At 44.9% G+C, this 21,996-nt stretch overlaps 1 protein-coding gene across 1 annotated transcript in view; it reads right to left on the bottom strand.

Annotated features, from left to right (window-relative positions):
• The window catches only part of LOC124034896 (transient receptor potential cation channel subfamily M member 6-like), a 75,337-nt gene that overhangs the window by 4,696 nt on the left and 48,645 nt on the right, over positions 1-21,996 (bottom strand). Inside the window, 12 exon segments of the mRNA XM_046348296.1 lie at positions 14,643-14,663; positions 14,874-14,899; positions 15,324-15,379; positions 17,192-17,238; positions 17,595-17,688; positions 18,086-18,186; positions 19,204-20,240; positions 20,338-20,470; positions 20,764-20,865; positions 20,868-20,959; positions 21,120-21,234; positions 21,350-21,566. Of these exon segments, the coding sequence (XP_046204252.1) occupies positions 14,643-14,663; positions 14,874-14,899; positions 15,324-15,379; positions 17,192-17,238; positions 17,595-17,688; positions 18,086-18,186; positions 19,204-20,240; positions 20,338-20,470; positions 20,764-20,865; positions 20,868-20,959; positions 21,120-21,234; positions 21,350-21,566 (2,041 nt within the window).

Below are 21,996 nucleotides of genomic sequence, written 5' to 3'. Positions count from 1 at the left end.
GCACAGATTGGTAACTTTTTTTAAATGATTTTCTAAATAACACAAAATGCAGTGGGTAAGCCCATGGTACGAATCTCTTAACTTAGTTTGAGAAAAGCTAAGGGGTTGGTTCAGAGATGGCTGAATTATAGATAAAATTAGGAAATCCGATTTTCTGTGTCCATTTAAATCCTTCATAAATCTGCTCCACAATGGCCTATCTACTTGAAACATTGCAGGTTCATTAAAGCCATTACTACGATGAGCCATATACAGTTTGGTATTGATATCTTAAAAAATATCACAATGTAACGCTAATGCTTAAATTAATCTTACAAAATCTACCTTTCATGAACTAAAAGTCAGATTCACTCCAAATGTGTTCTTTGGACTCATCACAAGTCCCTAAAGAGTTTGAAAAAATAACATAAATGCATTAAAATATGGCCACATTATACCAGTAGATGCATATTAGCACATAAGCTAATATGCTAAAAACAAATGCCTAAAAAATACTTCTCATGAACCATATGAATGTAGGCCCATTGTACATGTCTATCTCCTGATTCAGCCTCCTCTATCTCCTGATTCTGCCTCCTCAACCCTCCTCTCCTCCCTCTCTGCATCCTTTGACTCTCTATGTCCCCTATCCTCCAGGCCGGCTCGGTCATCCCCTCCCGCTCCGTGGCTCGATGACTCATTGCGAGCTCACAGAACAGGGCTCCGGGCAGCCGAGCGGAAATGGAGGAAAACTCGCCTCCCTGCGGACCTGGCATCCTTTCACTCCCTCCTCTCTACATTTTCCTCCTCTGTCTCTGCTGCTAAAGCCACTTTCTACCACTCTAAATTCCAAGCATCTGCATCTAACCCTAGGAAGCTCTTTGCCACCTTCTCCTCCCTCCTGAATCCTCCTCCCCCTCCCCCCCTCCTCCCTCTCTGCAGATGACTTCGTCAACCATTTTGAAAAGAAGGTCGACGACATCCGATCCTCGTTTGCTAAGTCAAACGACACCGCTGGTTCTGCTCACACTGCCCTACCCTGTGCTTTGACCTCTTTCTCCCCTCTCTCTCCAGATGAAATCTCGCGTCTTGTGACGGCCGGCCGCCCAACAACCTGCCCGCTTGACCCTATCCCCTCCTCTCTTCTCCAGACCATTTCCGGAGACCTTCTCCCTTACCTCACCTCGCTCATCAACTCATCCCTGACCGCTGGCTACGTCCCTTCCGTCTTCAAGAGAGCGAGAGTTGCACCCCTTCTGAAAAAACCTACACTCGATCCCTCCGATGTCAACAATTACAGACCAGTATCCCTTCTTTCTTTTCTCTCCAAAACTCTTGAACGTGTCATCCTTGGCCAGCTCTCCCGCTATCTCTCTCTGAATGACCTTCTTGATCCAAATCAGTCAGGTTTCAAGACTAGTCATTCAACTGAGACTGCTCTCCTCTGTAGCACGGAGGCACTCCGCACTGCTAAAGCTAACTCTCTCTCCTCTGCTCTCATCCTTCTAGATCTATCGGCTGCTTTCGATACTGTGAACCATCAGATCCTCCTCTCCACCCTCTCCGAGTTGGGCATCTCCGGCGCGGCCCACGCTTGGATTGCGTCCTACCTGACAGGTCGCTCCTACCAGGTGGCGTGGCGAGAATCTGTCTCCTCACCACGCGCTCTCACCACTGGTGTCCCCCAGGGCTCTGTTCTAGGCCCTCTCCTATTCTCGCTATACACCAAGTCACTTGGCTCTGTCATAACCTCACATGGTCTCTCCTATCATTGCTATGCAGACGACACACAATTAATCTTCTCTTTTCCCCCTTCTGATGACCAGGTGGCGAATCGCATCTCTGCATGTCTGGCAGACATATCAGTGTGGATGACGGATCACCACCTCAAGCTGAACCTCGGCAAAACGGAGCTGCTCTTCCTCCCGGGGAAGGACTGCCCGTTCCATGATCTCGCCATCACGGTTGACAACTCCATTGTGTCCTCCTCCCAGAGCGCTAAGAACCTTGGAGTGATCCTGGACAACACCCTGTCGTTCTCAACCAACATCAAGGCGGTGGCCCGTTCCTGTAGGTTCATGCTCTACAACATCCGCAGAGTACGACCCTGCCTCACACAGGAAGCGGCGCAGGTCCTAATCCAGGCACTTGTCATCTCCCGTCTGGATTACTGCAACTCGCTGTTGGCTGGGCTCCCTGCCTGTGCCATTAAACCCCTTCAACTCATCCAGAACGCCGCAGCCCGTCTGGTGTTCAACCTTCCCAAGTTCTCTCACGTCACCCCGCTCCTCCGTTCTCTCCACTGGCTTCCAGTTGAAGCTCGCATCCGCTACAAGACCATGGTGCTTGCCTACGGAGCTGTGAGGGGAACGGCACCTCAGTACCTCCAGGCTCTGATCAGGCCCTACACCCAATCAAGGGCACTGCGTTCATCCACCTCTGGCCTGCTCGCCTCCCTACCACTGAGGAAGTACAGCTCCCGCTCAGCCCAGTCAAAACTGTTCGCTGCTCTGGCCCCCCAATGGTGGAACAAACTCCCTCACGACGCCAGGACAGCGGAGTCAATCACCACCTTCCGGAGACACCTGAAACCCCACCTCTTTAAGGAATACCTAGGATAGGATAAGTAATCTCTCTCACCCCCCCTTTAAGATTTAGATGCACTATTGTAAAGTGACTGTTCCAATGGATGTCATAAGGTGAATGCACCAATTTGTAAGTCGCTCTGGATAAGAGCGTCTGCTAAATTACTTAAATGTAAATGTAATGTCTTAACTTAGTTGAGAAAATCTAAGGGATTTGTCAAAAGAGGGCTGAGCTATTGACAATAATCATCTGCAATCATCTTCTCCTCATGAACCACACATCAGATTCACTCCAGATGTTGGATTTAGACTTATTACATCCGTCTTTAATGGTTTTGAGAATGATTAATTGCTGCATTCAAATATGGCGTCACTGTACCTGCAAATGCACGTTAGTACATATACTAATGCTAAAGAACGTATTCTCATGAACCATTATGTCCGATTGACACCAGATTTGGTATACACAGTAGACTCAATGAATTAGCCTCTAATAAACTTGAGAATGATTAGCTGCTGTCTTCAAAGTCAGACACGTTACACCACTGAGCCGATGGACATTGGGGCATGAAATTCGGTGTGTAAAATTTTATGTATAAACCTTATGTATTTGTCCTTAGAAGCTGTGTGAATATAAAGTCACTGCAACCTTAGATGGCTGCACCAGACCAGTTAGTGGTACTATAGATGCCATTGGCACCAATGACACTTTTGGATACAAGAGCATTAACTGTCAGGACCCGGTTACGAACCCGGGTCTCCGGAGTGAGAAACAGTCACTTAACCAACTGAGCCACGAATAGTCGGCAGAACCCAGAAGATGAGGCAGACACAGCAGTACTTGAGACGGTGTATTTAATGAAGTAAAAAGTGAAGTTCTTCAGGAAAACATGTAACTCCACAACCTCAAAAGGAATCCTACAAGAACAAAGGTAATCCTCCAAGACAAAAAAGGTAAATCCACAAGGTGGAAGGTAAAGCACAAAAAGCCTCAAAAGATACTCAAAAAACAAACAAACAAGAACAAAAAACAGAATTCCACAAGAGAGTCCACCGGGATCAACAAGAGTTCTCAGAGTACTAGGGCTGGGTGCTAACATACAAACACAGAGCAAAGAACAGAGGAAAACAAAGGGTTTAAATACAATCAGGGGAAACGAGGCACAGGTGCAAATAATAATGGGGATCAAGGGAAAACAAAAGGTCAAAAGGCACAATGGGGGCATCTAGTGACCAAAAACCGGAACAACCCTGGCCAAATCCTGACAAATAACTATTGATCAAGTGGACTTTGTCTTGTGCAAATTATTGTTAGATTTAAATTATGCAGACGAACAACGTGAAATATCGTGAAAACAACACTAACATAAACCATTAGTCGAATAAACCCCAGAATTGGTATATAAACTACATACATTAAGTAATGACTTTAAGAATCATTCTGTGCTGCATTCAAAGATAATCAAGCTACAGCACGAGATTAGACTTAACTTGTGTCAAGGGCCAGACTAGTCTATTTGGGGTGTTTTTCCAGTCTCCTTACATAATTGTGATGAGAGGTGTTTCAGACATAATTATGCACTATAGCAGTGTTTTAGAATTTTTGCGCCGGGAGAGTTCAACCAATGACATCATTGTTTGATTTTGAGCCATGTTTTGTAGCAACTATTGTGGCCTTTGTGTTTCACCGATTGCATGATCACGCTAGCAGTGAGTAGATATGGTTGTCCTTGTTCAATAGAGCCATTGGACTTGTCTCAACGATGTTCCTGTCTGCCAGGACATTGCAGGATATCTAGTGTTATGACTTGCCAGTCCTGAGATGGAGATCGGGGGTGCTGGCTAGGCAACCCCTCCCACCCCCGGGGCGGGTTTTATGATGGTCGTAAATACCTTCCCTTGTCAAGCAGTATGGAGGGAGAGACCTTAGCAGAACAAAGGACCTTCTCCCGCCAAAACTCCTACCGCCCCAAAATTGGAGAATTAAACAATATTTATATTTTTGAGAATGTGTAAATGTTCAGACTGAAAGAACCCTCGTTGTGACATCATGAAAGACTGTAGAACCATATAACTGTACCTCTCAATTATGAGGTTTGCATCTGAATGTTGTATAAAAATACATGATTAAGTATCAGAATACTTTAAAAAAGATAGAAATGTGATTTTAGTCTTCTAAATGAGAAAATTATGTTTTATGTCAAGTTTACCAAGTCAGTAACCACGCCCACGTGAGCACAGAGATTATGCAAAACATAATGGAACACCGTTTTTCCCCAAGTGTTTAAAAGGACGCACTGAATAATTAACATATGAGACCAGTTACGTGCAGCGCCAGCTGAAAACGTTAGAAATGGTTCAGAAATCTACCGCTCTATAGACCAAGCAGACTGAGTGTAAGGGTTTTCTGGTGAAAGAGAAGCGGACCAAAAAGCAGCATGGTGGTTATTCATTTTCTTTAATTTATAAAGAAACTACACATGAGATAACTAACAAAAACAACAAACGTGAGAAAACCTAAAACAGTCCTATCTGGTGCAAACACAGAGACAGGAACAATCACCCACCAACACACAGTGAAACCCAGGCTACCTAAGTATGATTCTCAATCAGAGACAACTAATGACACCTGCCTCTGATTGAGAACCATACTAGGCCGAAACATAGAAATTCCCAAAACCTAGAAAAACAAACATAGACTACCCACCCAACTCACGCCCTGACCATACTAACTAAGTACAAAACACAGGAAATAAAGGTCAGAACGTGACACTGAGGCACGAGCCAAATGTTGCAAAACGCTTATAAACACTGAAACTATTGATCACTACAGAAGAAGCAAATCCTAGACGTCGCGTTATCAGTCTGCAGCTGGAAATGTACATACAGTTAAAGTCGGAAGTTTACATATACCTCAGCCAAATACATTTAAACTCAGTTTTTCCACAATTCCTGAGATTTAATTCTACTAAAAATCCCCTGTCTTAGGTCAGTTAGGATCACCACTTTATTTTAAGAATGTGAAATGTCAGAATAATAGTAGAGAGAATGATTTATTTCAGATTTTATTTCTTTCATTACATTCCCAGTGGCGTAGAAGTTTACATACACTCAATTAGTATTTGGTAGCATTGCCTTTAAATTGTTTAACTTGGGTCAAATGTTGCAGTTCTCCTTCCACAAGCTTCCTACAATAAGTTGGGTGAATTTTGGCCCATTCCTCCTGACAGAGCTGGTGTAACTGAGTCAGGTTTGGAGGCCTCCTTGCTCGCACACGCTTTTTCAGTTCTGCCCACACATTTTCTATAGGATTAAGGTCAGGGATTTGTGATGGCCACTCCAATACCTTGACTTTGTTGTCCTTAAGCCATTTTGACACAACTTTGGAAGTATGCTTGGGTCATTGTCCATTTGGAAGACCCATTTGCGACCAAGCTTCAACTTCCTGACTGATGTCTTGAGATGTTGCTTCAATACATCCACATAATTTTCCTCCCTCATGAAGCCATCTATTTTGTGAAGTGCATCAGGCCCTCCTGCAGCAAAGCACCCCCACAACATGATGCTGCCACCCCCGTGCTTCACGGTTGGGATAGTGTTCTTCGGCAAGCCTCCCCCTTTTTCCTCCAAACATAACGATGGTTATTATAGTCACACAGTTATATTTTTGTTTCATCAAACCAGAGGACATTTCTCCAAAAAATACAATCTTTGCCCCCATGTGCAGTTGCAAACCGTAGTCTGGCTTTTTTATGGTGGTCTAAGAGCAGTGGCTTCTTCCTTGCTGAGCGGCCTTTCAGGTTATGTCGATATAGGACTCGTTTTACTGTGGATATAGATACTTTTGTTCCTGTTTCCTTCAGCATCTTCACCATGTCCTTTGCTGTTGTTCTGTGATTGATTTGCACCTTTCGCACCAAAGTACATTCATCTCTAGGAGGCAGTACGCGTCTCCTTCCTGAGCGGTATGACGGCTGCGTCGTCCCATGGTGTTTATACTTGTGTACTATTGTTTGTACAGATGAACGTGGTACCTTCGGGCATTTGGATATTGCTCCCAAGGATGAACCAGACTTGTGGAGGTCTACAAATTTTTTTCTGAGGCCTTGGCTGATTTCTTTTGATTTTCCATCGATGTCAAGCAAAGAGGCACTGTCTGTGAGATGTCTCATATTAAACATCATGCTGCTTCAGTAGAAATACAGACAGTACACAATGATTGCCCATGCGACAATACCACGTGGATACGAAGAAGTTGATGACTCTGGGCCTCCCGGGTGGCGCAGTGTTTAAGGGCGCTGTACTGTAGCGCCAGCTGTGCCACCAGAGACTCTGGCTTCGCGCCCAGGCTCTGTTGTAACCAGCCGCGACTGGGAGGTCTGTGGGGCAACGTACAATTGACCTAGCGTCGTCCGGGTTAGGGAGGGGTTGGCCGGTAGGGACATCCTTGTCTCATCGCGCACCAGTGACTCCTGTGGCGGGCCGGGCGCAGTGCGTGCTAACCAAGGTTGCCAGGTGCCCGGTGTTTCCTCCGATACTTTGGTACGGCTGGCTTCCGGGTTGGATGCGCGCTGTGTTAAGAAGCAGTGCGACTGGGTTGGGTTGTGTATCGGAGGACGCATGACTTTCAACCTTCGTCTCTCCCGAGCCCGCACGGGAGTTGTAGCGATGAGACAAGATAGTAGCTACTAAAAACAATTGGATACCACAAAATTGGCGAGAAAAACGGGGTAAAATTTTAAAAAAAAAAAAATAAAAAAAAAAAAAAGAAGTTGATGACTCTCAAGAGGAGATGTGAAAGGTCACAACAATAACAACAATCTCCCCTTGTAGCAAAGTGACTGCGAACACCTAATGCACCACCCAAACACACCTTATGCAAGTATTCCTTTTGTAGAACTGTAATACTTATTAAAGGCATTAGTAGTACATTTTTATTCTACTGTATATATATATATATGTTATGACATATGGCAACTGGCAACATTGCCATAACTGTTCCTGCATACTGCTTTGTAAACTCACTTCAGTCTCTAGAGCAAATAATGTCTACTTATTTGCTATATTGACAGACTGTCAATATTACTTGCGAAGAAATGAAAATTTAAATGATACACCAACTTCCTACATCATTTGTTTTAGCAGTGAGATTGGAGCTAGTTTATCCAAATATATTTCATGGACATCACAATGAACTGATCCACAAGTTGAAGTCACTCACTTTATTGGTTTCTGATGCAGCTGGAATCATTTAGTCAGTTGACAGTACTTATATAAAACACAATTATCTACATATGTACAGCTAGTAATATCTATACTACAATGCAGTTGGGAGCATAATAGGTATTCTATATTATACTACAACATCAGTCTAACTGAATATGGATGTTGTGTTGGTTGAACGTTGCAGCAGGTTCCAGAATGTTCTTAAACTGGTGCGACTCTTGTGTTGGGTAATGGTTTAGCAGGTTTTGGCGCTGTAGAGATGTTGGCTTTGGGGAGTTGTGACTCTGGCTCCTTGTAGACATCTATCTGGTCCTTTCTGCACTTCACAACGAGGTGGAAAAGCCTCTCCATGAAGTGGTGGGTTCTGGGCTTGTACACTTTGTTCAGCCCCCACTGCTTCTACCACTTGCAGAAGATTTGTTTGTACTGCAAGTGTCCTGGAAAGACCTCCAACAGACACCAGTCAGTCTTCCCACACCATCCCCTCCACACAATACCCACCTCCACAAGACACCAGTCAGTCTCCCCACACAATACCCACCTCCACAAGACACCAGTTAGTCACCCCACACCATCCCCTCCCACAATACCCACCTCCACAAGACACCAGTTAGTCACCCCACACCATCCCCTCCACACAATACCCACCTCCAAAGAAACCAGTCAGTCTCCCCACACCATCCCCTCCACACAATACCCACCTCCACAAGACACCAGTCAGTCTCCCCACACAATACCCACCTCCACAAGACACCAGTCAGTCACCCCACACCATCCCCTCCACACAATACCCACCTCCACAAGACACCAGTCAGTCACCCCACACCATCCCCTCCACACAATACCCACCTCCACAAGACACCAGTCAGTCTCCCCACACAATACCCACCTCCACAAGACACCAGTCAGTCTCCCCACACCATCCCCTCCACACAATACCCACCTCCACAAGACACCAGTCAGTCACCCCACACCATCCCTCCACACAATACCCACCTCCACAAGACACCAGTCAGTCTCCCCACACAATACCCACCTCCACAAGACACCAGTCAGTCACCCCACACCATCCCCTCCACACAATACCCACCTCCACAAGACACCAGTCAGTCACCCCACACCATCCCTCCACACAATACCCACCTCCACAAGACACCAGTCAGTCTCCCCACACCATCCCCTCCACACAATACCCACCTCCACAAGACACCAGTCAGTCTCCCCACACCATCCCCTCCACACAATACCCACCTCCACAAGACACCAGTCAGTCACCCCACACCGTCCCCTCCACACAATACCCACCTCCAACAGACACCAGTCAGTCTCCCCACACCATCACCTCCACACAATACCCACCTCCAATAGACACCAGTCAGTCTCCCCACACCATCCCCTCCACACAATACCCACCTCCACAAGACACCAGTCAGTCTCCCCACACCATCCCCTCCACACAATACGCACCTCCAATAGAAACCAGTCAGTCTCCCCACACCATCCCCTCCACACAATACCCACCTCCACAAGACACCAGTCAGTCTCCCCACACAATACCCACCTCCACAAGACACCAGTCAGTCACCCCACACCATCCCCTCCACACAATACCCACCTCCACAAGACACCAGTCAGTCACCCCACACCATCCCCTCCACACAATACCCACCTCCACAAGACACCAGTCAGTCTCCCCACACAATACCCACCTCCACAAGACACCAGTCAGTCTCCCCACACCATCCCCTCCACACAATACCCACCTCCACAAGACACCAGTCAGTCTCCCCACACAATACCCACCTCCACAAGACACCAGTCAGTCACCCCACACCGTCCCCTCCACACAATACCCACCTCCAACAGACACCAGTCAGTCTCCCCACACCATCCCCTCCACACAATACCCACCTCCACAAGACACCAGTCAGTCTCCCCACACCATCCCCTCCACACAATACGCACCTCCAATAGAAACCAGTCAGTCTCCCCACACCATCCCCTCCACACAATACCCACCTCCACAAGACACCAGTCAGTCTCCCCATACAATACCCACCTCCACAAGACACCAGTCAGTCACCCCACACCATCCCCTCCACACAATACCCACCTCCACAAGACACCAGTCAGTCACCCCACACCATCCCCTCCACACAATACCCACCTCCACAAGACACCAGTCAGTCTCCCCACACAATACCCACCTCCACAAGACACCAGTCAGTCTCCCCACACCATCCCCTCCACACAATACCCACCTCCACAAGACACCAGTCAGTCACCCCACACCGTCCCCTCCACACAATACCCACCTCCAACAGACACCAGTCAGTCTCCCCACACCATCACCTCCACACAATACCCACCTCCAATAGACACCAGTCAGTCTCCCCACACCATCCCCTCCACACAATACCCACCTCCACAAGACACCAGTCAGTCTCCCCACACCATCCCCTCCACACAATACGCACCTCCAATAGAAACCAGTCAGTAACCAAGACCTTATTTTCTGCAAATTAGACTTCAAGTCTTGCATGAACAATCAACTTAGTCTCCACAATACAGACAATACAGACAAACTACAGTAGAAGTTGTAGCTTACTTGTGAATACACAAACTATGACAACAAAACATGGACCATGTTTATGCCTCAGTATATTTACAATGTGTTCAGAAAGTATTCAGACCCATTGACTTTTTTCACATTGTTACGTTACAACCTTATTCTAAAAGTGATTAAATAACTTTTTCCCCTCTTCAATCTACACACAATACCCCATAATAAGAAAGCAAAAAGAGGTTTCTAGAAATGTTTGCAAAAAAATGAAATATAACATTTACATAAGTATTCAGACCCTTTACTCAGTACTTTGTTGAAGCACCTTTGGTAGCGATTACAGCCTTGAGTCTTCTTCGGTATGGCGCTACAAGTTTGGCACACATGTATCTGGGGAGTTTCTCCCATTCTTCATTTTTTTGTCGCAAAAAAAAGGCATATCTCCGACTGATCAATAAAAAGAAAAGATTAAGATGGGCAAAAGAACACAGACACTGTCATGTTTTGTCTTATATTGTCTTGTCATTTTGCTTTCCCTTCTGTTCGTTTTCCCCCTGCTGGTCTTATTAGGTTCGTTCCCTTTTTTCTCTCTCCCTTCCTCTCTCTCTTCTCTCTATCGTTCCGTCCCTGCTCCCAGCTGTTCCTATTCCCCTACTCAATCATCTAATCTTTTCACACCTGTTCCGTATCTTGCCCTCTGATTAGAGTCCCTATTTCTCCCCTTGTCTTCCGTTTCTGTCCTGTCGGATCCTTGTATATTGTTCGCCGTGCTGTGTCTTTGTCTCGCCCTGTCGTGTCTTGTTTCCCTCAGATGCTGCGTGTGAGCAGGTGTCTGAGTCTGCTACGGTCGGTGCCTTCCCGAGCAAACCTACAGTTTATGGTCGAGTCTCCAGTCTGTCCTCGTCACTACGAGTGGAATTTAGTTTTTTATGTTTTGTTTTCTGCTCTGATTGTCCAGGAGTATTGCCTATTTCCTTTACTGGAATAAAGACTCTGTTTTCGCCAAGTCGCTTTTGGGTCCTCATTCACCTGCATAACAGACACTTAACAGAGGAACTCTGCCTACAAGGCCAGCATCCCAGAGTCGCCTCTTCACTGTTGACGTTGAGACAGGTGTTTTGCGGGTACTATTTAACTAAGCTGCCAGTTGAGGACTTGTGAGGCGTCTGATTCTCAAACTAACACTCTAATGTACTTGTCCTTTTGCTTAGTTGTGCACCGGGGCCTCCCACTCCTCTTTCTATTCTGGTTAGTGCCAGTTTGCGCTGTTCTGTGAAGGGAGTAGTACACAGCGTTGTACGAGATCTTCAGTTTCTTGGCAATTTCTCACATGGTATAGTCTTAATTTCTCAGAACAAGAATAGACTGATGAGTTTCAGAAGAAAGTACTTTGTTTCTGGCCATTTTGAGCCTGTAATCGAACCCACAAATGCTGATGCTTCAGATACTCAACTAGTCCAAAGAAGGCCAGTTTTATTGCTTCTTTAATCAGGACAACAGTTTTCAGCTGTGCTAACATAATTGAAAAAGGGTTTTCTAATGATCAATTAGCCTTTTAAAATGATAAACTTGGATTAGCTAACACAACGTACCATTGGAACACAGGAGTGATGGTTGCTGATAATGGGCCTCTGTTCGCCTATGCAGATATTCCATAACAAAATCAGCCGTTTCCAGCTACAATAGTCATTTACAACATTAACAATGTTTACACTGTATTTCTGATCAACTGTATGTTATTTTAATGGACAAAATGTTTTGTTTTTCTTTCAAAAACAAGGACATTTCTAAGTGATCCCAAACTTTTTAATGGTAGTGTACAGTCGTGGCCAAAAGTTTTGAGAATTACACAAATATTAATTTTCACAAAGTCTGCTGCCTCGGTTTGTATGATGACAATTTGCATATACTCCAGAATGTTGTGAAGAATGATCAGATGAATTGTATTTAATTGCAAAGTCCCTCTTTGCCATGCAAATTAATTGAATCCCCCAAAAACATTTACACTGCATTTCAGCCCTGCCACAAAAGGCTGACATCATGTCAGTGATTCTCTCGTTAATACTGGTGTGAGTGTTGACGAGGACAAGGCTGTAGATAACTCTGTCATGCTGACTGAGTTCAAATAACAGACTGGAAGCTTCAGGGTGGTGCTTGGAATCATTGTTATTCCTCTGTCAACCATGGTTACCTGCAAGGAAACACGTGCCGTCATCATTGCATTGCACAAAAAGGGCTTCACAGGCAAGGATATTGCTGCAAGTAAGACTGCACCTAAACCAACCATTTATCGGATCATCAAGAACTTCAAGGAGAGCGGTTCAATTGTTGTGAAGAAGGCTTCAGGGCCCCCAAGAAAGTCCAGCAAGCGCCAGGACCATCTCCTAAAGTTGATTCAGCTGCGGGATCGGGGCACCACCAGTACAGAACTTGCACAGGAATGGCAGCAGGCATGTGTGAGTGCATCTGCACGCACAGTGAGACAAAGACTTTTGGAGGATGGCCTGGTGTCAAGAAGGGCAGCAAAGAAGCCACTTCTCTACAGGACAAACATCAGGGACAGACTAATATTCTGCAAAAGGTACATGGATTGGACTGCTGAGGACTGGGGTAAAGTCATTTTCTCTGATGAATCCCCTTTCCGATTGTTTAGGGCATCCGGAAAAAAGCTTGTCCGGAGAAGACAAAGTGAGCGCTACCATCAGTCCTGTGTCATGCCAACAGTAAAGCATCCTGAGACCATTCATGTGTAAGGTTGCTTCTCAGCCAAAGGAGCCAGTGTTGTCAGCACTACCACTACCTGGGTGGGGGTACCCCACCGGAATCCCCACCGACTAGGTATAAGGTCGTCAAGGTTCTCATTAGTAGCTTTGAGATTTCCTTTGTATATTATGTTCTTCCATCAGGGGGCTCTGGCTTTGTAGGACCAACCCTGCATTTACTACAGGTGGACTGCAATCAAGTTGTAGAAATATCTCAAGGATGATCAATGGAAACAGGATGCACCTGAGCTCAATTTCAAGTCTCATAACAAAGGCTCTGAATACTTATGTAAATAAGGTATTTCTGTTTTTTTTGTTTTAATACATTTGCAATGTTTTCAAAAAAACAGTTTTTGCTTTGTCATTATGGGGTATTGTGTGTAGATTGATTAGGAAAACAATTAATTTAATCAATTTAAGAATAAGGCTATACCGTAACAAAATGTGGGAAAAGTCAAGGGGTCTGACTATTTTCTGAATGCACTGTATCTGCTCATCATGGAGCCATAGTGTTGAGCTTGATGTTGATAGCTAGACCAGATACGGTCCGGTAGGCTGTAACTAACATAATCTAACGAAGCTAACATTAGCTTGCAAAGCTACGTCGCCAGATAGCAGCTGGCTAATTATATTGATATGCTTTGGAATGTCTAGCTAGCATACTATTAAATCTAGCTAGCTAGCTAGATTTTGGTTTAGATAAACAAATGTAGTTCGCTAGCTTGTTAGCTAGGTAATGTTAGCTACCTTACCTCAGCATGAATTCTTTTCTGCTGCGCTGATATGCTGGCTGATCGGATGCCTTCTTTTTTGAAAGGGAAAATAGATGGAATAGCTTCACTTTTCAATGTTTGACGACCTGGAAAACCCATCAGTTTAGAAATCCTCTGGCCGAAAGTGCTGGTTACAAACACAGACATTTTGATATTTCTCCACATCAACTGGATCCACCTTCAACAGTGAGATACTTGTCCTGATATCGCTATGAATTCTAGATATTGTGGTTGGCTTACAACAAGGAAATGAGATGCAGAAATGCTGATATTCTCATGTAGTGAAGTTATCTATTTTTATGACACATGATATGTTAATAACATATTAATGGACATATATAGTGGAATAGAGCAGCAGTGAAATTACCCTTTAACATTTAGCATTTTTAAAGCTGATTTCCTGCTATCCTACACATTTTGCTATCATATGCTATTTGGAGGGGGGGGGGCACAACCCCAAAAAATTATAAATACATTTGGTTGGGGGCCCCCTGGAGGTCGGGGACCACTGGGCACATGCCCTTCGGCCCATTCGGTAATCTGGTCCTGCTAGTGTCATCCGTGTGGTATTGAGAGATAAACATGGTAATGCTTTCACTGTTTGCACATAAAATAAGATAGTTCCCACATGATAAAGTGCTTACTTTGATATCCAACTGATATTGTGTCCTATCTGTCAACCTGTGAACACCGTTCATTGCTGCTTGCAGCTATATATTTTTTAAATATGATTCATGTGATTGTTGAGGAGTACCTGAGTAGTGTGGGTCCAGGTCTTCCATCGATTGAAATGTAACAGACAAACACAGAGTAAACAACAAAGAACAGAACAGAATGAACAATTACAGTTAACAATTACGACTTTGATTTGGAAGGTGAATATTCTAGAAGAGGGGAAAGATGAGAAAAAGAATGAGAGTGAAAACAAATATATACATTTTTTTATATACAAGCAATTTATCTCGACACGAGTCAGGTTGCCTACCTTCAGGTGTGATCCCACCCTGCACTCTACAACAGAAGAACATACAGAACAGATAAAACTAGCCTACTATACACAACTTCAGTACTTCCACAATGACTACTTTCTCCACAATTCCAGCACTACTCCATGCAGACCTGAGATCAAATGTGTTTTCCTTCAATTACTAACTGCTAGTTAACTGCTAGCAAATCACTAGCTGTGGTTGATTGATCTTGTCTGCCGCAATGGAACCAATGGGATAGTACAAAAACAGTAAACCCCGCTCATCTGTCACTCCAGGTAGGCTCAATCAAACGCTCAAAAGTATTTGAAAGTTCAAGAACATTTTTTAACCCAGGTCGGACTCCATTTGGACTTTTTACACTACTAAGCCGAACCGGGATAGTGTAAAAAGGGTACATGTACAATACATGTGATCTTATAAGCTCATCCCGCCCCATGCAGACTTACGAGGACCTGCGGCTGACAGAGCAGGCCCAGCTGGTCAACACGGACTGACTAGAATCCTACAGGAGAAGAGCAGAACATACATAACAGTTGTTGCATTGCATCAACCAATAGTTGATTGCTATGTCATCGACTGCACAGTCGGGCATCAGATTGCTACAGTGCCTAGTGAAAGTCTACACATCCCCTTGCACAGTTTGCACATACTGCTGCCTTACATTTTTATTTAAAAAGGGATTAAATTAGATTTTTTTCTTTCCGATCTACACAATTTACTCGACATTTTCAAAGTGAAGGAAAATGTATAAAACATTTTAAAAATGACTAACAATAATAACTAACTGATATCTTGATTGCAAAGGTCTTCACACCCCAGAGTTAATACTTGCTGCAATTGCAGCTGTGAATCATTTTGAATAATATTCCACCAATTATGTACAACTTTTAGGCCAACATATATCCATTGTTTTTGGTCAAAATTGCTCAGTCAGTTTGTTTGGAAATGATTGATGTATGGCAGAATTCTCTATACACTATCCTCTGACGTTATAGAGGCAGTGTCACGCCCTGATTAGTTTCACCTGTCCCCCCCCCCCCCCCCCTCCAAGTGTCACCAATCTTCCCCCAGGAATTTATACCTGTGTTTTCTGTCAGTCTGGGCCAGTTCGTCTTTTTTTTGTCAAACTTACCTGCATTTGTCCTGTCAGCTCCTGTCTTTTCCCAGTCTCTCTTTTTCCCATCCTCCTGGTTTTTGACCCTTGACCCTGTACCCGCCCTCCTGACCACTCTGCCCGTCCCTGAGCCTGCCTGCCGTCCTGCATCTTTGCTCCTACTCTGGATTATCGACCCCTACCTGCCACGACCTGTCGTTTGCCTGCCCCTGTTGTAACAATGAACATTGTTACTTCAACTTCGTCTGCACTTGGGTCTTACCTTGATACTTGATAGGCAGAGGAAGTTGCTCTCAAATCAAGAGAGCCACTACTTTTGCAAACAGATGGACACCAATCAAGAAATTGTGATTCTTTATGAAAATATTTGCTCCTGGGGTGTGAAGACCTTTGCAATCACGATGTCTTTGTTAAGAAAATTGTATTCATTTCTGATGACAGTTTTTATTTCACTTAAATGTGGAGTAAACTGTAGATCAGTGGTGGGGAAAATAGACATTTAAGGCAAAAACATATAAATTGCAAGGGTGAGTAGACGTTCACAAGGTACCGTATGTCATATGATATGGTTAGCTGATAATTAAACAACTATCCAGACGCTGTGAGATCTGGCAGGCAACTGCAATGTAGTCAGCTTGGAACGCAGCCATAGTTTTAGTCTTCAACCCTTATAATAGAGATATCGCTATACAGTATACATCTCCACGGTTTTATTACTTAAGGGCCCATGGCAGTCAAAAACATGATTTCACTGTTTTTTGTGTATATTTTCACACTACGAGGTTGGAATAATACTATGAATTTGTGAAAATTATGATAATGACCTTTTAGTGTAAAAGCTGTTTGAAAAGACATTTCAGCCTGTTTAGGTGGGATGGCGTTTTGGCCTTCCAAGACAACATCACTACACAGTAAATGAGTTAATAGACAAATACGAAAGAATTCCAAACTGCTCTGCGAATAACAGCAAATGTTCTGTCCTAGAAAAATTATTCCTTGAGAAATTGCCCTTTGCTAAGAAGCTATTTTTTAATATATATATATATTTTTTTAACCATTTTAACTGAAAACAATCACAGTTAAGGTACTTAATTGTTACCCAGAAATTAATTGATATTGAGATAAAACTGACTGCATTGGACCTTTAACATGTTTATAATACAGGAAATATAACTGCTTATACACAACATAAAATCTTACCTGACGTGAAAAATGCTCTTTCTGCAAAGTATCCAGGGGTTCCAAATCTGTAACAATATTGACATCAGAGGGTGTTTGGTGAAAAGATAATGGTGAATCGTCAAAAGCTGATATGAAGTCAGAGGGTTCGACATGGAGGGTTCTACATGGAAACACAAAAGCCTTATACCTGCAACCAAAAAGGGTTCTCCTATGGGGACAGCCGAAGAATCGTTTTGTAACCCTTTTTCCTAAGAGTGTAGGATATATCCATAGCTTTAGGTTCAGGTACATTCTGACATTTTGGGTAGAGCACTGTCATAGAGATGGAGTGCAGCTTTACAATGCTGTCACAGACGTGATCTATGGCAAAGAAAGGTGTGCCCTGTTTCTGTCTCTATGGGAACTGCTCATTGACACATACCGAACTTGTTGAGGCTAGCAGATGCAGACCAGCACACAGGCTCTCCTCCCCTGTGCCTCCTCTTCCTGCACACGTCAGAAAGGTAAGAGTCCACCTGTTTCACCAGAGCAAAGAGGTCAATGAAGGGTCATCTCAAATCAATCAATTTACATGGGCTATACACAGCTTTACATGTACTGATATAAATAGCTATGGCTCCGTTAGACTGGCACTGTGCAGGACCTAGTAGTTAAATGGCTGATGCAGTTTGAGTCTGATTGAACAGGTTCAGTGTTCAGACGTCTGTCTGTCTGTCTGTCTGTCTGTCTGTCTGTCTGTCTGTCTGTCTGTCTGTCTGTCTGTCTGTCTGTCTGTCTGTCTGTCTGTCTGTCTGTCTGTCTGTCTGTCTGTCTGTCTGTCTGTCTGTCTGTCTGTCTGTCTGTCTGTCTGTCTGTCTGTCTGTCTGTCTGTCTGTCTGTCTGTCTGTCTGTCTGTCTGTCTGTCTGTCTTACAGCATCTGAAGAACTCCCCTCCAAAATCTTGACTGTTTTCCTGGCCTGACACCTCTCTCTGCTCCCTGAGGTCATCGCCAGGTCAGACGACTTGGACCACTCTGCAAAACACAACCAGGACAGGTAGAATCACTGGAGATGCATTGGGAAATGGATTAGTGGAATCTTTACTTTATGGGTATTGTACTCGTATATGGTTATGTGGCCATGGTAACGTCAAGTTAACCTGTCTAAATGACTATCGTCCCGTAGCATTCACATCTGTACCATTGAGAACATCTTGACTGGCTATATCACTGCTTCGTATGGCAACCGCTTGGCATCCGACTGCAAGGCGCCACAGAGGGTAGTGCAGACGGCCCAGTACATCACTGGGGCCGAGCTCCCTACCATCCAGGACCTCTATACCAGGCGGTGTCAGAGGAAGGCCCTAAGGCCCTAAAAATTGTCAAAGACTCCAGCCACCCTAGTCATAGAATATTCTCTCTGCTACCACACGTAAGCAGTACCACTGAACAGCTCCTATCCCTAAGCTATAAAACTGCTTTTAATTTTAGAATTGTTTTATTTAACCTTTATTTAACTAGGCAAGTCAGTTAATAACACATTCTTATTTACAATGATGGCCTACAGCTAAATAGTTAGTTAAATAGTTAACCAATAGCTACATTGACCCTTTTTGCACAAACTATTTTGCCTCATCAAATACTGCACGCTGCTGTTACTGTATATTATCTATCCCATTGCCTAGTCACTTTATCCCTACCTATATGTACATATCTACCTCAATTACCTCGCACCCCTGCACATCGACTCAGTACTGGTACCCCGTGTATAAAGCCAAGTTATCGTTCCTCATGATGTATTTATTCCTTGTGTTATTGTTTTTCTACTACTTCTCTTTTTTTTATTTCTGCATTGTTGGGAAGGGCCCATTAAGAAGCACTTCATTGTTAGTCTACACCTGTTGTTTACGAAGCATGTGACAAATAACATTGGATTTGATTTGAAATGAGGTACATAATACACATGTGATGACAAAATAAAATATTGGGTTACTGAGCCTTCTTTGCACGTTGTTGCTAATGCTCACCAAGCATAAGAGGGTGGTACAATACCTCTGCTTTTACTGCAGCCAAGGGGTATGTCAGCTGTGAAGATCCGCTCCCCTGATAGGCAGTCGAGGGCGGGGAAAGAGGCTTGTAATGGCCTCAGGGAGGGATTAGATAGAGCCATGTTGTCCATGCTAGAGGAAGGAGAGCGCCTGTGTCTATGCGGCTGGTCCTTGGACAGACATGTCCACCGATGAGGACACTTCCTGCCCCACTGGCCCAGTCTGGAGCTAGCTGCCCCAGGGTCGTCATCCTTACAGAAGGAAGGGTTCACCAAACCCATGGCCCCACAGCCTCTCTCGTCCTGGGGGTCCAACAACAGAAAGTCATGGCTAGAGGCCCTCGACACATCCACATTAAAGGGCTGCCCAACCTCCCCCTCTTTGTCCTCCTCCATGGACATCTCAGGGTCGTAGTAGGCCCAGGGTTTGCAGTGGGGGTTTTCCAGAGAACCCTCTACAGCCCAGGTCCAGGGGTGCAGGGGAGAGCCACAGTGGGAAGGCCCGCACGACTCACAGGGGGTCTTGTCTCTGAGCCCTGCACCGCCCAGGTGAGGCAGAGAGTCATGCGGGCCAAAGCCAAAACCAACCGGCCATACCTCGCCACCGTGATGCACCATGATACTCTGTACCTCCTCTTCCTCTTTTGTCTCGCCAGCCCCCCACCCCTCACGGCCACTGTCCCCCCATGTTCCCGGGTGCCACTCCAGTGGCGGACGGTGGCTGAGGGAGGTGAGGCCCCACAGCAGGGATGGTGGGGTGCTGTGGTAGGCCTTGGGTGTGTGGCAGGGCGTGATGTCAATGTGGGGGAGGGTACAGCTGTTGGGTGAGTGGTGATGGGAGTGGGCAATTGGCCGGCAGTGTCCCAGGTGGGCTTCCTTCTGCTGCAGGCTGTCAGAGGCCGACAGTAGGGTGAGGGTGTCCACGGCCAGGGCGGACAGGACCTGCAGCTGGCCCAGCTGGCTGTCCAGCACCTGCAGGCTGTCCTGGATGAAATGGACCCTTTCAGACACCTCACCAATAACTACACCCATCTCCTCAGCCCTGTCAGGTCAAGGACACAGAGACATTCAGGGGAGTCACAAAAAGGGTATCTCTATGGCTATTGAAAACTCTATGGCTATCGAAATCTCAGTCTCACCTTTCTGCAGTGGTTCGGATCCTGTGGATCTGGCTGCAGAGAACATCTTGTTTTTTCTTGTGGAAATACGCCATCACACACCTATCCTCAAACTCATGAAGCCTCTTCAGCTCCTCTCGGCCGAGGTAAAGCTCTGACAGAGGGAGAGAAAGATTACAAACAAGTCCATATTTCAAACACACATACACTCACTTAGAAGTACTGTAGCATTTTCCTACCACATGGAAATGCTTTGAATCAATACTGTCATAGAACAACAGCATAGGAGACTAAGGTTAAATTAGTTGTACTCATCCAAAAACACGCGCCCACACACACACACACACACACACACACACACACACACACACACACACACACACACACACACACACACACACACACACACACACACACACACACACACACACACACACACACACTCACTAAGCCGACAGGAGTCCCTCTCCTTCTCAGATAAGCCCCTGTGTTTCCGGTAAATGGCGGTCACACACAGGGTCACGTGACTCAGGCTGATGAGGGGCGGGGCAGCCACGGCTTCTCCTGATAGGTCATAATGTAACGGTAACGGTTGTACATCCACAGCTTTTTGGACGTGGACTTCATTTTAAAGTAGACATTGCTGTCAAAAAAAAAAGATCCATAACAAACCGTAAAGCACTGAGAGATGCTGCAAAACCCAATTTGTACATAAAAGCATAAACAGGAAGACACAATCAGGCAGAGAAAGACAGATTCAAAAGATAATTTATATTTTTTAATGGAGGGTTTAGAGTCCCTACTTGAGAAGGGCAAGGAGGACGTTGACCATGATGAGGTACTGGAAGAAGAGGTAGACGGCCTGGAGGAAAGGGTGGAGGAAAGCCCCGGGGGCACACGGCTTGCCTTCTGCACAGGCTGCCATAAACACAAAAGGGACAAGGTGTCTCAAATGGCACCATATTCCCATTGACTGTGGCCCATGCAGGAGTCACCCCCACAACTCTGGTGTTGCAAGCAACTCCAACCAAACGGAAGCACAACTGTAACTGGTCACCGGTTAGTAGTTACTCACCGTCTATTTCATCGGGGTACCCTTCTCCAAACATCATCCAGTATGGCTGGTTGACCACATCTCTGAGCAGGCTCCATGACGGAGCTTCGTCTGGAGATAAGATGGCCTTCCTGGACACCCCGAAACTCAGCAGCACGATGGCCATCATGACCACAATGTAAAACATGTTACTGGTCTGAGCAGATGGGTCGAGAACATAGAGGAAAATATTTTAAAATGGGCGATTCCACGCAAGCGGGAGTGGTAAATATTTTGGGTTATCTCAGAGTGTTCTGGCAATTCTCACATGGAAACTTAATTGAAAGGAAGGATGTTTGACTTTTTACATTTGTATCACACATTGTTTCTTGTTTTTTTATCACAATAAAATGTTCAATTTTAAGCCCTTTTTAGAACTACAGTGCATTCGGAAAGTATTCAGACCCCTTGACCCTTTTCCACATTTTGTTCCGTTACAGACTTTTTAAAAATTTATCAAATAAAAATACATCCTCATCAATCTACACACAATATCCCATAATGACAAAGTGAAAACAGGAAATACTGAAACTGAAATACCTTATTTACATAAGTATTCAGACCTTCGCTATGAGACTCGAACTTGA

Source organism: Oncorhynchus gorbuscha, linkage group LG05 (genome assembly GCF_021184085.1).
Source record: "Oncorhynchus gorbuscha isolate QuinsamMale2020 ecotype Even-year linkage group LG05, OgorEven_v1.0, whole genome shotgun sequence".
NCBI lineage: Eukaryota > Metazoa > Chordata > Actinopteri > Salmoniformes > Salmonidae > Oncorhynchus > Oncorhynchus gorbuscha.
Note: the sequence above shows the minus strand (reverse complement) of the source record. Positions and strands in the feature narration are given on the sequence as shown.